Here is an 11,429-nt window from a genome sequence, read left to right on the forward strand (position 1 = left end):
GGACTGGGCAGGGAGGGGATGCAGCAGAGGAGGGTGTGTCCGAGGACGCTGTGGAGACCGCCCTGCCCCACACCTGACTTCACCCATCAGCCTGGCCCTGGAGGGCTCCCCGAGGTCGGCCAGGGACACCCCTTCCGCAGATGAGGGAGCGGCGCCAGAGCCCGGTGTGGTTCATGAGGTCAGTTGCCATTTCATGGGTCAGCTGGGCCCCACCTCTTGCTGCCTGGACCCCCACCCGTCTATGGTGTGCAGAAGGCAGCGTTCCCTCAGTCCAGTGGCTGCAGGCGGGCAGCCAAGGACAGTGCAGGCACGAAAGCCACCACGCACAGCCATTTGCTCTCCACGGGCTCCTGCTGCCAGAGGCAGTGGCGTCTGGTTGGGATGGCCACCATCTACAGCTGCCCTCACAGGCCTGCCTCCACCGGCCCACCCTGGTCCCCAGTCACGGATGGGGTGGCCACACCAAGGACTTCCAGATGCTGGCTGGGGCCTTCTGGCCACAGGAACCCTTGGGGGCTGCGGGGGAGAGCTCTGACTCCGAGGGACCCTCAGCTCCCTCAGCCCCACCCTGTGGCTCCAGGCCTCCCAGCCTCACCCCTGCAAAGGGGTGTAGTGAGCAGCTGAAAGGTGGCCGCCAGGGAGCACCTGGGAGCCGTGGGGCTGCCAGCCCAATACTCCAACCCTCCAGGCCCAGCTCCAGGTAGACAGGCCGGGCAGAGGGTGGCCTGCACAGGGCCTGCCCCTTGGGGTTCCTGGGGGGCAAGTGGCTTGTGGGCCCCACACAGCACCTGCAGGATGGGGCAGGTGGGGGTAGTAGGAGAGGGACCAGGCCAGTCTGCCAGCAGCGAGGAGAGCCCTAAAGAGGTCAGCTGCACTGTGCTGGCGTGGCCAGGGCATGACGGCACCAGCTGAGTCACATGGGTTTTCTGGACCATTAAACAGAGGTGTCAGTTAGGGAAGCCTTCTGGAAAGTTCCTGGGGCATCTGGGCTGGGCGCCAGGGACTGGCTGGCGGCTGGCAGCATTCCTGGGACAGTGGGGTGGGGAGAGCGGCCTCCTTCAGCCCTGATGCTGGCCAGCACGGTCAGGTGGCTGGCCTAGATGGTGCCCACACCGCTGCCCTCCCAGGTGGGAGCAGTCTTTCCCCTTTCTGAAGAGCCCGTCCACAGCATGCCTTTACCAGGCAGGGGACTTGGGAGAGGCCCCTAAGGTGACCACGTCATCTCCCAGGACGAAGCACCCCCGAGGGCTGGTCCTGGTGGACAGAGCAGCCAGTGTGGAGCCTGAGCCCACCCCACCACGGCCATCCCCAGGTCCCACAAGGGGTCAAGCAACTGGTGGGGCCCCAGGCCTGGCCCTGATCCCCATGCGCTGGCCCCTGCCCTCCAGGGCTGGACCTAGTTCCCTCTGCCCTGGGGGCACCCTTACCCCTGGCAGCTGGCCCGGCCCCCATGTCCCCATGGCTAGCAGAGGCCCCCCTGACTGAGCTGTGGGCTCCTTCTGCAACCCCTGGGCCTCCACACCTGCCTACCTGCTGCATGGGGCTGGCCACCTCCAGGCCAGAGGGGCCTTGGCCTGGAACCCGATGACCACAGTCCCCCTACCGCGGCATTGGGTCTGGAGGGCCCAGTTTGGCCACTGGGTCTGGCAGGGACACATGGCAGCAGAAAGTGGCTTTTAGACCATCTTTTGTTAAAAACAGAACAGCACCGTGGGACACGACCCATACCAGTGGACCAAAACCCAGACAAAACGGCCCCCAAACGGAGTAAAAAATCGAAACACAAAACTGGCCCAAGCGCCTGAGCCCGACCCTTGAAGGCGCTGGTCGCGGAGGCTTCTCGCAGCGCAGCCCTCACTTGGCTGGCCGCGTGATGATGCGTGTGGAGAAGTCGAAGAGATCGCGGTTGATCTTGCGCAGGTTGCGCACTTGGTCCTCCAGCTCCGTCACGCGCACGCGCAGCTGGTCCTGGCCGCCTAGCACGTTCTAGGGACGGGCCGGATGGTGGGGTGGGGGTGGAGGTGTCAAAGGGCGAAGGGGATCAGCACCCCCTCCCGCTGGGGAGCCCCACCCCGCCCCGCCCGCCCACTCACCTACCTTCTCCATGGTGCTGCACATGACCTTGTGCAATTGCTCCAAGCGGTCCAGGTAGCTGGGCTCTGATCCCTGCAACACAAGGGCACCCGTGACCCCGGGCTGTGCCACACTGCCAGGCCACATCGCCTGGAATGCTGCCCACAGCTCAGAGGCCAGGTGGCCGCTAGGAGGCAAGGTGCTCTTTCCAATGTGTCACTGTCCAAGACTGCCTGGGAGAGTCCTGGGGACAGCAACAGGAATGGAGACAGGCACAGTGCAGAAGTGGTACCTGGGCAGGGCAAGAAGGCTCAGGACCTGGAGTGGGATCAAGTTGCTGCCCAGGAGGGGGGCCAGCCAGCCTGCAGGGTCAGCTCCACCCATAAAGCTGTCCAGTGGCAGCTGCCATGGCCAGGCCTGGACAGGGGCCGTGAGCCAGAGGCCTGCAGCGGTGAATGGAGCAGGGCCAGCGTGGCCAGGCCCAAGACAGTCACGTGGATGCCAGGCAGGGGTTTGAGGGTCGTGACACCACCTGGGGCCTTAGCGGGGACCCTCAGCAGAACCATCTGGAAACACCACTGCCCACCGGAGATGGCTGTGGAGGGTCAGAGCACTGCGTGGTCAGGTGTTGGCAGGACACCCCTACACGCCAGGCCTGCAGCCACCCTAGAAGTTCTGGCATTTCCTGGACCCAGGCTGCCGGGCCCCCTAATGCCACCAGTGGCCAGTGGCCGGTGTTGTTTTGGGGAGACACTGAGGGGCTGGCCTTCCACTGGGAGGGGATGCTGAGGGTGTGGGCCTGTGAGAAGAGGCTGCAGTTCAGCAGGAAAGACCCCCAGGAAAAGGTGCAGAGGCACCCTGCAGAGCAGGTGGGGGCCTACCTGCTGGTGGCGGCCTAGGCGCACGGGGAGGCCCCCTCCCTGCGGCTCGTCCCCGTGCTCGGCGCCCAGTAGGTGCTTGTTGAAGCGGGGCAATGGCAGGCTGGGCTTGAAGTCGGAGCTCAGCATGCCCACTGGCGCCAGCAGGATGGAGGCGTTGGTCACAGGGCCTGAGGGACACCAACAGTCAGCCCCACAGACCCAGGGCCTGAAGCCCGGGCTGGCCAGGCCCGCAGGCCGAGGAGGCCACTGGCCCGCAGGCTGTGCCCGTTCCTGGTGTGGATGCCTGCGGCCACCCACCTCTGAGGGCCATGGTCCGGATGCACTGCTTGCTCTGGACGTCCCAGAGACGCACCGTCTCATCATGGGAGCCCGAGAGCAGCACACTGCCGTCCGTGGACACCGACAAGCAGGTCACCTGGTTCCTGGGAGATGGACCCACACAGGGTTAAGAAAGATCAGTGGAGACCCTGGGTCCAGGCCGTGCCTCACCCCTCCCCGTCCCCACCTGTGCCCTCTGAAGACCTTCCCAGGGTCCTGCTCTGGCTGGAAGCTCCTCTCCCTCTCTGTGGGCTGTGGAGGCCAAGACAGGTCGTGAGCACCAGGGAGCCACCAGCTGCTGTCCGCCGCCCCCAGCCCCCACAGAGCTGCCCACTCTCCTGCCACCCACTCACCCGAGCACAGAGGTCCACTTGGAAGATGGAGCCATCACTGCCACCACAGAACACGTGGTGTTCGGCCAGGTCCATGGTCACAGCCATGATGCCCACATCAAACAGGACGGACAGCAGCAACTCACCAGAAGAGATCTCCCACAGCTGGGAGGGGCAGTGGGGGGTGGGAGGTGTGGGCACAGGGCTCTGGGTGGGGGCTCTGGGAAGGTCAGGGGTTGGTGGTCCTCAACCTGGACACCTTGGCCCTGGGGTCCTATTCAATGGGAGCTGTCAGGGTCCAGGAGACTCGGTCTTCCCTGGCATGGAGCTTGTTCTCCTGCAGAAGAATCCCTGCCCCCACCCGTGAAGCCTCAAGGGCAGTGAGGCCCTCAAACCTGCCCAGGCCTGGCCCAGGGCCTGGGCCAGGCACGGCAGGCCGAGTGGGAATTTCCAGGAGACGGGCTGGGCTGTCCACCCTTGCTGGATGTCCTTGGGGCTTAAAGCACCAGGGGATTACAAGCTGTCTGGCACTGCCGGCGGGGGGAGGAGATGGCTGGCTCCAGCCACCAGGAACCCAGCCTGTGAGCCGTGGAGCACAGGCCGGCGGGGGGCTCTACCTTCACTGTCTGGTCCAGCGAGGCGGTGGCCACCCGGGCCAGGGGGCCCCCAAAGCCGCAGTGCAGGTCTGTGATGGGGAGCGTGTGCTGAGACCAGACGTGCCGGGGCGCAGGGATTCTGGAGGGGTCCACCTGCAGCACACTGAGGGCAGGAGGCCCCTGGAGTCGCCCCAGCACTTGGAATACCCGGACTCCCCGTCCTACCAGCCCTGCTGGGCCCCTGGGTGGGCATGCTACCTGCAGAGGCTCCAGGTCAGCACCAGGCAGTCCCTGCCCCCAGAGAGGAAGTGGCTGCTGTCACCAGTGAACTTGAGGCACGAGAGATCCTGGTAGTGGCGGTTCAGGATGACCAAGAGGTTCCCGGTGGAGACCTGGGAGTGAACGGGGCACCCAGGTCGGGAGGAAGCTGGGCTACCGGTCCCACTCCCTGGCTGCAGGATGCCAGGGGCACACCACAGGAGTCCTGTCCACCCGTCCTGGGGCCAGAGCAAACCCCCAGGGACAGGGTGGGGCGGCTCTGTAGTCCTGGGCCAAGGAAGGCCCCGCTACACCCCTGACTGAGCTTCACGGATGGCACACTGCTGGCTGTCCTGCCAGTGCCCCCTTGTCCCCATTTGCACGACAAAAGGAAAGGGGGACACATCTCCTGCCACCAAGAGGGGCACCTCTTCTGCTTTCGCCCTGGACTGGTGGCCAGCCCTAGGGAAGGCACAGGGCTGCTGCGGGGCTCCCTGAGGAAGGGCCGGCTGGGGACTTGGCCGCTGCGGACTTGGCCACAGTGGAAAGCTCTTTGGAAATTGGCGGCTGGGCAGGCAGAAGGCCCATCTCGAGCAGAGGAAGTGGGGGCAGCTGGCGGCAGAGACGCGCCCACTTGCATGGCACCCGAGAGGGGCTGAGCTGAAATGTGCCCTGCCAAAGCATGTTCCAGCCCTGACCCCCTCCCCAGGACCTGTAAATGGGACCTTTTTCAGAAATAGGGTCAAACTGGGTGCAGCCAGAGGTACGGAGCTTGCCCAGCACCATGAGGCCCTGGACTCCATCCCCAGCACTGCAGACAAGGGAGGAGGAGGAGTGGGGCCTCTGCAGATGTGGTCAGCTGCTGTCCTTGTGAGGACAGGAGATGGGGTGACGGCAGAGATGACAGCCTGCAGCCACAGCAGGGCACTGGCGCCCCAGATCTGGAGGCAGCAGGAAGGACCCTACTGTAGGTAGGCATCCAGGCCCTGCCCAACCTGCACACCTGCAGCCTGGACTTCTTGGCTTCAGGGCTGTCGCCTGAAGCTGCCTGTCCACGGTGCTTTCTAGGGCCTCCTCGGGAGGCTCACAAGGCAAGCACCCACCTAGCAAGCCCAGCCCTCCTCTGGCCTCTGTTTCCCCACCTACACCCAGGGCTGTCCCAGAGCAGAGAAGGACTAAGTGATGTTGTTGGCACTATCCAGCTCAGTCCTGGACACAGGCACCTCTCACGGAGCTGGGCAGAGGGGGCCACACTGTGTCTCCTGGGAGATCCAGTCCCTGGGAGCCAGTAGCACGAAGGGAAGGCCCAGGACTCGGCGCTGCTCAGACCAGCCACTGACCTGCTCTAGGACTTGTAGTCCCTCCTCACATACCCTCACCCTCACCCGCGGGCCGTCAGACCACCATTCCCTACCCTCAGCAAGAAGGGAGCCTCTGGTGCCTCCCCAGGGGGAAGGACCACTAAACTTCTGACCACGTGTAGCCCACCCTGGGCTGCAGGCAAGCAGGGCAGACAACCTGGAGCTCGTGGCATGTCTCCCTCTCTGCCTCAGCAACTTCTCAGCATCTCGGGCTGAGGGTGAAGTTCCAGGCTGACGGGATGTCCCCAGCACCTCTGGGAGGAGGGGACAAGATCAGGGAGGGGAGAGATGCAGCTCTTGGGCCTGGAACCCTGTACTGCCTGCATCTCCTGCTCCAAGTGGGTGCACACCACCCTGAACAGGTGACAGCATGTAACAGACTCTGGGCCAAAGCCAGCTGAGGCCTGACTCACGTCACCAAGCCGTGCCCACTGTTACAGGTTGTCTAGGACCACTTCCCTGCCAGGCCAGAGCCCTTGGCAGAAACGGATGAGTGTGGCAGGGACTGGATGGTGCATGAGGGCCTGAGGGGCCATCACCTGATTTTCCCAAAGATAAGAAAAAGAGAGGTTGAACAACATCATCTGACCCCTTTATAACTTAGAGTCAGACGATGTCCGCTGCTGGGAAGAGATGCTCTGCCAATGTGGGGATGGCCCCGAAAGTCTACAGTGTCCCCCGCCTCGACTGCACTATGGTCTACGGAGGAGGACTCAGGCAGAGCAGGGTTGAGACCCCAGAGCAGTCGCCAACTGCTCCCCATGGGCACTCGGGGTGCTTTCTCACCTCCCATAAGTAGATGCTTTCTGCAATTCCTGCCAGGACATAGAGGCCATTGGGTGACGTGGTCAGACAGGTGACAGGTCCAGGGCACATGATCTTTTGCTGGAGCTGGTCCTGGGGACACACAACAGAACCCTGAGCCTCTGGTGAGAGGCAGGGGAGGGTGAGTGGAGGGGACACCCAGGCAACTGGTAAATTCAGAGTGCTAGAAAGAGAAGCAGGGCCGGGCGCCGTGGCAACGCCTGTCATCCCAGCAACCCAGGAGGCTGAGGCAGGAGAATCAAGAGTTCAAAGCCAGCCTCAGTAAAAGCCAGGTGCTAAGCAACTCAGTGAGACCCTGTCTCTAAATAAATGAAATACAAACTAGAAAGATGACCCGGGCGCAGGGCTGGACGGAATGCACAGTCCAGCAAGGTAGCTCCTGGGGTATAAGCATGACCATGCTTTCTCTGGAGAGGAGAAGAACAGCAAAGCAAAAGGGTCTGTGAGGGCCCTGGATCCAGAGCCCAACAGCCAGTAGGCCTGCACTCCAATCCAGCTCACCCTACTGCGACTCTGAACCAGGTAACATGGAGTAGTGGTCGCCCAGAGTGATCTCAGCAAGTCCACGGGGCGGCAAGCAGATTTGGGGGCTGCATTCTGGGGCTACTAATGGAGAAGAAAGGGTAGGAAAGGCTCTGGTACTGAAGGTGTCTTTGGGCGATAAATGCATGAGTCTCTGGGGCTATCCTTCCAGGGGGGCTCCCAGAGATCTCAGACCCTCTCCATCCTTCTGCAAAATCACCAGGTTCAAAGGACCCTATTCACCCCCTTTAATCAAATTTAGCGCTCCCGAGCTCACGCATGCGAGCAAGAAACCTCCCCCCACAAGCTAAGCCTGTGCCAGGCCAGCTCTCCAGGACCCGACCTCGGCTCCCACGCAGGCGCAGAGTGCCCTAACGCGCCCACCGCCGGCGCATGCGGTCTAACTCGACACCCCCACCCCGTTCCCCTCTAGGACTCCGGGCGCCTGGGACTCTTTCGCGTCCCCGCTCCCTCTCGAAGCCCCACGCGCCACCCCGTGTCCCGAGCCCGCGTTTCGCACCTTCCGCTGCAGCTCCCAGGCGCTGATGTAATTCTTGCCCAGCTGAGCCGCCAGGAGGTACTCGCCATTGAGCAGCGCCAGGCCGCGGGGCCCAGCCTGGCCGCCGCGGTAGGTGAGCAGGTTGGCGCCCGAGTGCAGCTCCCACACGACACAGCTCCACAGCTGCGCCGCCGAGTCCGTACACACGGCTACCTCCATGGGCGCCGCCATCTTCCCCAGCCGCCACGTCCCGGAAGTGTGTCATCCCCAGCGAGACGCGGACCCCGGCGACTCGCAAGCTAGAGCGGCACCTACTCGCTCTTGGGCGGGGTTGGCGGACCCGCGCAGGCGTACAGGTCTCAGGTGGACCTGCGGCGGCGGGCCTTCAGCAGGGAGTCGTGGGTCGCACGGCTCGGTTAGAGTTGTTGGATAGCGACCTCTTCCGAGTCGGAGGGTTTCTTTTGAGCAGTTAGGGTGATCTGGCCATTTCCTTCTGTTCGCTTTTGGCCAAGTGTCCATTCTTTTGGATTATTATTCTTTTGGTACAAGGGTTGAATCCAGGGGCGCTTAACCACTGAGCCACATCCTTACAACCCCAGGCCTTGTAATTCTTTTTGAGAGAGAGGTCTGAGCTGCTGAGGCTGGTTTTGAGCTTGCGATCCTCTCGTCTCAGCCTCCCAAGCTTCTGGGATTACAGGTGTGCACCACTGCGCCTGGCTTCGGATTTTTTTTTTTTTTTTTTATGTTCAAATATAAAGTACCCACCTCACAGTCCTACACGAAGACTCTGCACGTAGAACAGACTACACACCTTACAGCAGCGGGTGGAGGGCTGGGGCGGTCTCAGTGGGGGCGAGCTTGCCTAGCCTGCAGGAGATCCTGGGTTCCATCCAGGATGGAACCAGCCAACAAAATAGCCCTCGCAATAGCCCTAGGTGGCGCACAGTGCCTTGTGATTAAATGCTTACTTTATTGATCAGTGTCTACCTCCCCTTTGACCTTACCTCTTTGGGGCCCGTTGGTTCACGCCCAGCACGTCGCAGCTCTGTCTGAGTAGCACTAGTTTCAGGCCAGAGCTGCAACCTCAGGCCGCGTCTCTAAACAGAGGTTCCTTCCTTTCCTTGCTTCCTTGCTTCCTTCCTTTCCTTCCTTCCTTCCTTCCTTCCTTTCCTTCCTTCCTCCCTTCCCTTCCTTCCCTTCCCTTCCTTCCCTTCCCTTCCTTTCCTTCCTTCCTTCCTTCCTTCCTTTCCTTCTCTCTTTCTGGTGCTGGGAAAGCAACCCAGCCTCCCGCATGCCGGGCGAGCGCTGGGCCACTGGGCCGCATCCCAGCCCTAACCAGCAGCAGGGTACAGCTTGGGGCAGCAGCTCGCGGGTCTCTGGGCCGGGCCGGCTCAGGGGGCCTGCGGGACCGAGGCCGGGCCGCGACGCGCGACCCCCCGGGGGAGGGTCGCGATGCGGCCGCCAGGGGGCAGGCGCGAGCCGCGGCGGGAGCGGGACGGCGCACCTGGCGGGGCGGGGCGCGACCTTCAGCGAGGTGTCCGCGGCCTCGTGGTGCAGCTTGGCTGCATTTTGTCCTGAGCGAGTCCGGCCCCAGGAGCGGCTCCGGTCCCCTTCCCAGAATGTGGTGGGGTGTTTGCGGGGGCTTGAGCCCAGGGGCGCCCTACCTCTGAGCTGCGACCAGGCCTGGTAAAATTTTAAGACAGGGCCTTGCTCAGTTGGGGAGGCTGGCCCTGAACTTGCTGTCCCCTGCCTCCTAGGAGAGGTGGGGATGACAAGCGAGCCACCATGGTGTTTTTGCCGGCCGGGATGCCCCCCAGGCCCTCCTCCCTGCCTTCTTAGTCACTGTAAGAAACAGGAAAGATACATAAGAAAGAGAGGCCAGAGGGCTGGGGATGTGGCTCCAGCGGTAGCGCTCGCCTGGCATGCTTGCGGCCAGGGTTCGATCCTCAGCACCACATTGTTGTGTCTGCCGAGAACTAAAAAATTACCAGGGTCCCACAGCACAGCAGGGGCAGAGTCCCCTCCAGTGCTGACCTCATGTTCAAACCCAGCTGGAGGGAGACCCCCGCTGATTTTGCCTCCTTTGACCTGGGGCAGGTCACTTCCTGGCTCTGGGCCTCAGATGCCCTCCTGTGTGTAGGGGTGCTGTTGTTCTTGGGGTGCTGCTTAGAGGGCTCTGTGAGGGCTAGGAGGCACCCTGGCCCTGTCCCCAGGGGAGTCTGAGCCTCTGAGTTCCTGGGTTCCAGGATCTTAGGCCCTGTGGGTGTCCGTCAGAGGTGTGTGGACTCACTCCAAGCCCAAAAGAGGCCCTTGTGGTCAATGGTCTGGCAGGGCAGGCTGGGCAGCTGGACTGCGGTCATCCCCCTCACAGGCCAGGCAAGTGTGGCCCTCCCTTCTCCCCTCCAGGACCTGCTGGCTGGACTGCCTTGCAGGGTCAGAGGTCACCCCACCCCCAGCCTGGCTCCTGGAATGAGGACTGACCAGTTGTCAGAGCTGCTGGATGAAAGCCACACTTGGGGGCGTCCCCAGACCACCCAGTTACTCGATCTTGGTGCCAGCTGGGCGCCTGTCCTCCCTCTGAGGCTGGGAGTGTGGGGGTGGGGCAGCCTCCCAGGAAACTGGAGCTGAGACCCACCCCTCCCTCTGGCCCGCCCCCGACCCTGACCGCAGACCACACCAGCAAGGTCCAGCTGTCCTCAGGGCAGCCCCTGGTCCACACTGAGGGCAGAGGGAGACAGGTGACTCAGTCACCACCCCCTCTTTGAGACCAAGCCAGCCCCTGGCCTCTGCTGACCCCTGGGCTGGGGAGGATGGGGGCTGGATCCTGGCTGTGTCCCCCGGGCTGTGTGGCCTCAGGGTCCCTCAGCTCCCTCCCTGAGGCACCTGGCTGAGGAATGAAGCTGCAGGACTGGACCTTCCACTTTGCTGGAGAGGGGCCTTTTGTTTTTGATCCCTGTCCTTATCTCCCTGGGGGTCCAGGGACTGATGGGCCAACCTCCTCTGGGAGTGGTGGCAGATGGATTTGTGGCAGGGGTAGGTTTCTCTTTAGCAGGCTTTGGAGATGGGCCTCAGGTGACTGCGGGAGCCAGGGCTCTGGGGGTAGAGAGGGTGCAGCCCAGGCCAGCCCTGGCCAGAACTTGGGGGCAGGGGAACCAGGTGGCCAGTCTGTGCCTGCCCACCTAGCCATGCTGCCCTTGAGTGTGAACTGGGAGGTCAGCCGGGCGCTGCTTCCTGGAGGCCACACCTGCGGTACCTGGACCCCGAGGCCTGGTCTCCAGCAGGACCCTGGGGTCAGGCTGGCAATGAGCCCTGGGAGGGAAAGCCAACCCCAGGGGAGGCCCAGGGAGCAGGGAGCCCCAGCAGTGTCAGCCGGCTTCTGCTGGGCTGTCCCTGAGGGCAGGGGCAGGAGTCACGTTCCCTGGCCCAGAGGACCCAGATGACGTCCTGGTGGGTGAGTGCGGGAGGGGGCCGTGTGTGTCGGGGTCACACAGGACGAAAAGGAGATTTTCAGACCTGAGACTGATAGGACCGTGGCTCCAGTCAGCAAGCAGGGCACCCGCCACGCGGTGCCGGTCACATGACCCAGGGAGCAGGGAGCCTCTTGGGGCTGGGGGCCAGAAGCTATGGCCGGCCCTGCCCCCTGCTGACCAGGTGAAAGCTCAGGGGGAGGCCAGGGAGTCACTTCTGAGCCATGGCTTAAACCAGGCCCCCCCTCAGCACAGTGGATGTGTAGGCCTGAACGGGGTCCTGGGCCTCTGGGGGGC

General features: G+C 63.1%; 1 protein-coding gene across 2 annotated transcripts; it reads right to left on the reverse strand.

Annotated features, from left to right (window-relative positions):
- Nucleotides 1–1,455: 1,455 nt before the first annotated feature.
- Nucleotides 1,456–7,952, reverse strand: Wdr18 (WD repeat domain 18). 2 transcript variants are annotated; one of them, XM_026414012.2, is made up of 10 exons: nucleotides 7,687–7,952; nucleotides 6,606–6,716; nucleotides 4,459–4,592; nucleotides 4,222–4,363; nucleotides 3,626–3,769; nucleotides 3,460–3,524; nucleotides 3,252–3,376; nucleotides 2,955–3,121; nucleotides 2,094–2,166; nucleotides 1,456–1,986 (listed from the first exon to the last, which is right to left on the reverse strand). In XM_026414012.2, exons 1-10 carry the CDS (start codon nucleotides 7,894–7,896, stop codon nucleotides 1,463–1,465), a joined length of 1,695 nt encoding a protein of 564 aa, XP_026269797.2. In that variant the 5' UTR covers nucleotides 7,897–7,952; the 3' UTR covers nucleotides 1,456–1,462. The 2 variants fall into 2 exon arrangements, with proteins under 2 accessions (XP_026269797.2, XP_026269798.1); XM_026414013.2 differs by having other exon boundaries at nucleotides 1,763–1,986; nucleotides 2,098–2,166; nucleotides 7,687–7,945.
- Nucleotides 7,953–11,429: the final 3,477 nt, after the last annotated feature.

This window comes from Urocitellus parryii, chromosome 3 (genome assembly GCF_045843805.1).
Source record: "Urocitellus parryii isolate mUroPar1 chromosome 3, mUroPar1.hap1, whole genome shotgun sequence".
NCBI classification, from domain to species: domain Eukaryota; kingdom Metazoa; phylum Chordata; class Mammalia; order Rodentia; family Sciuridae; genus Urocitellus; species Urocitellus parryii.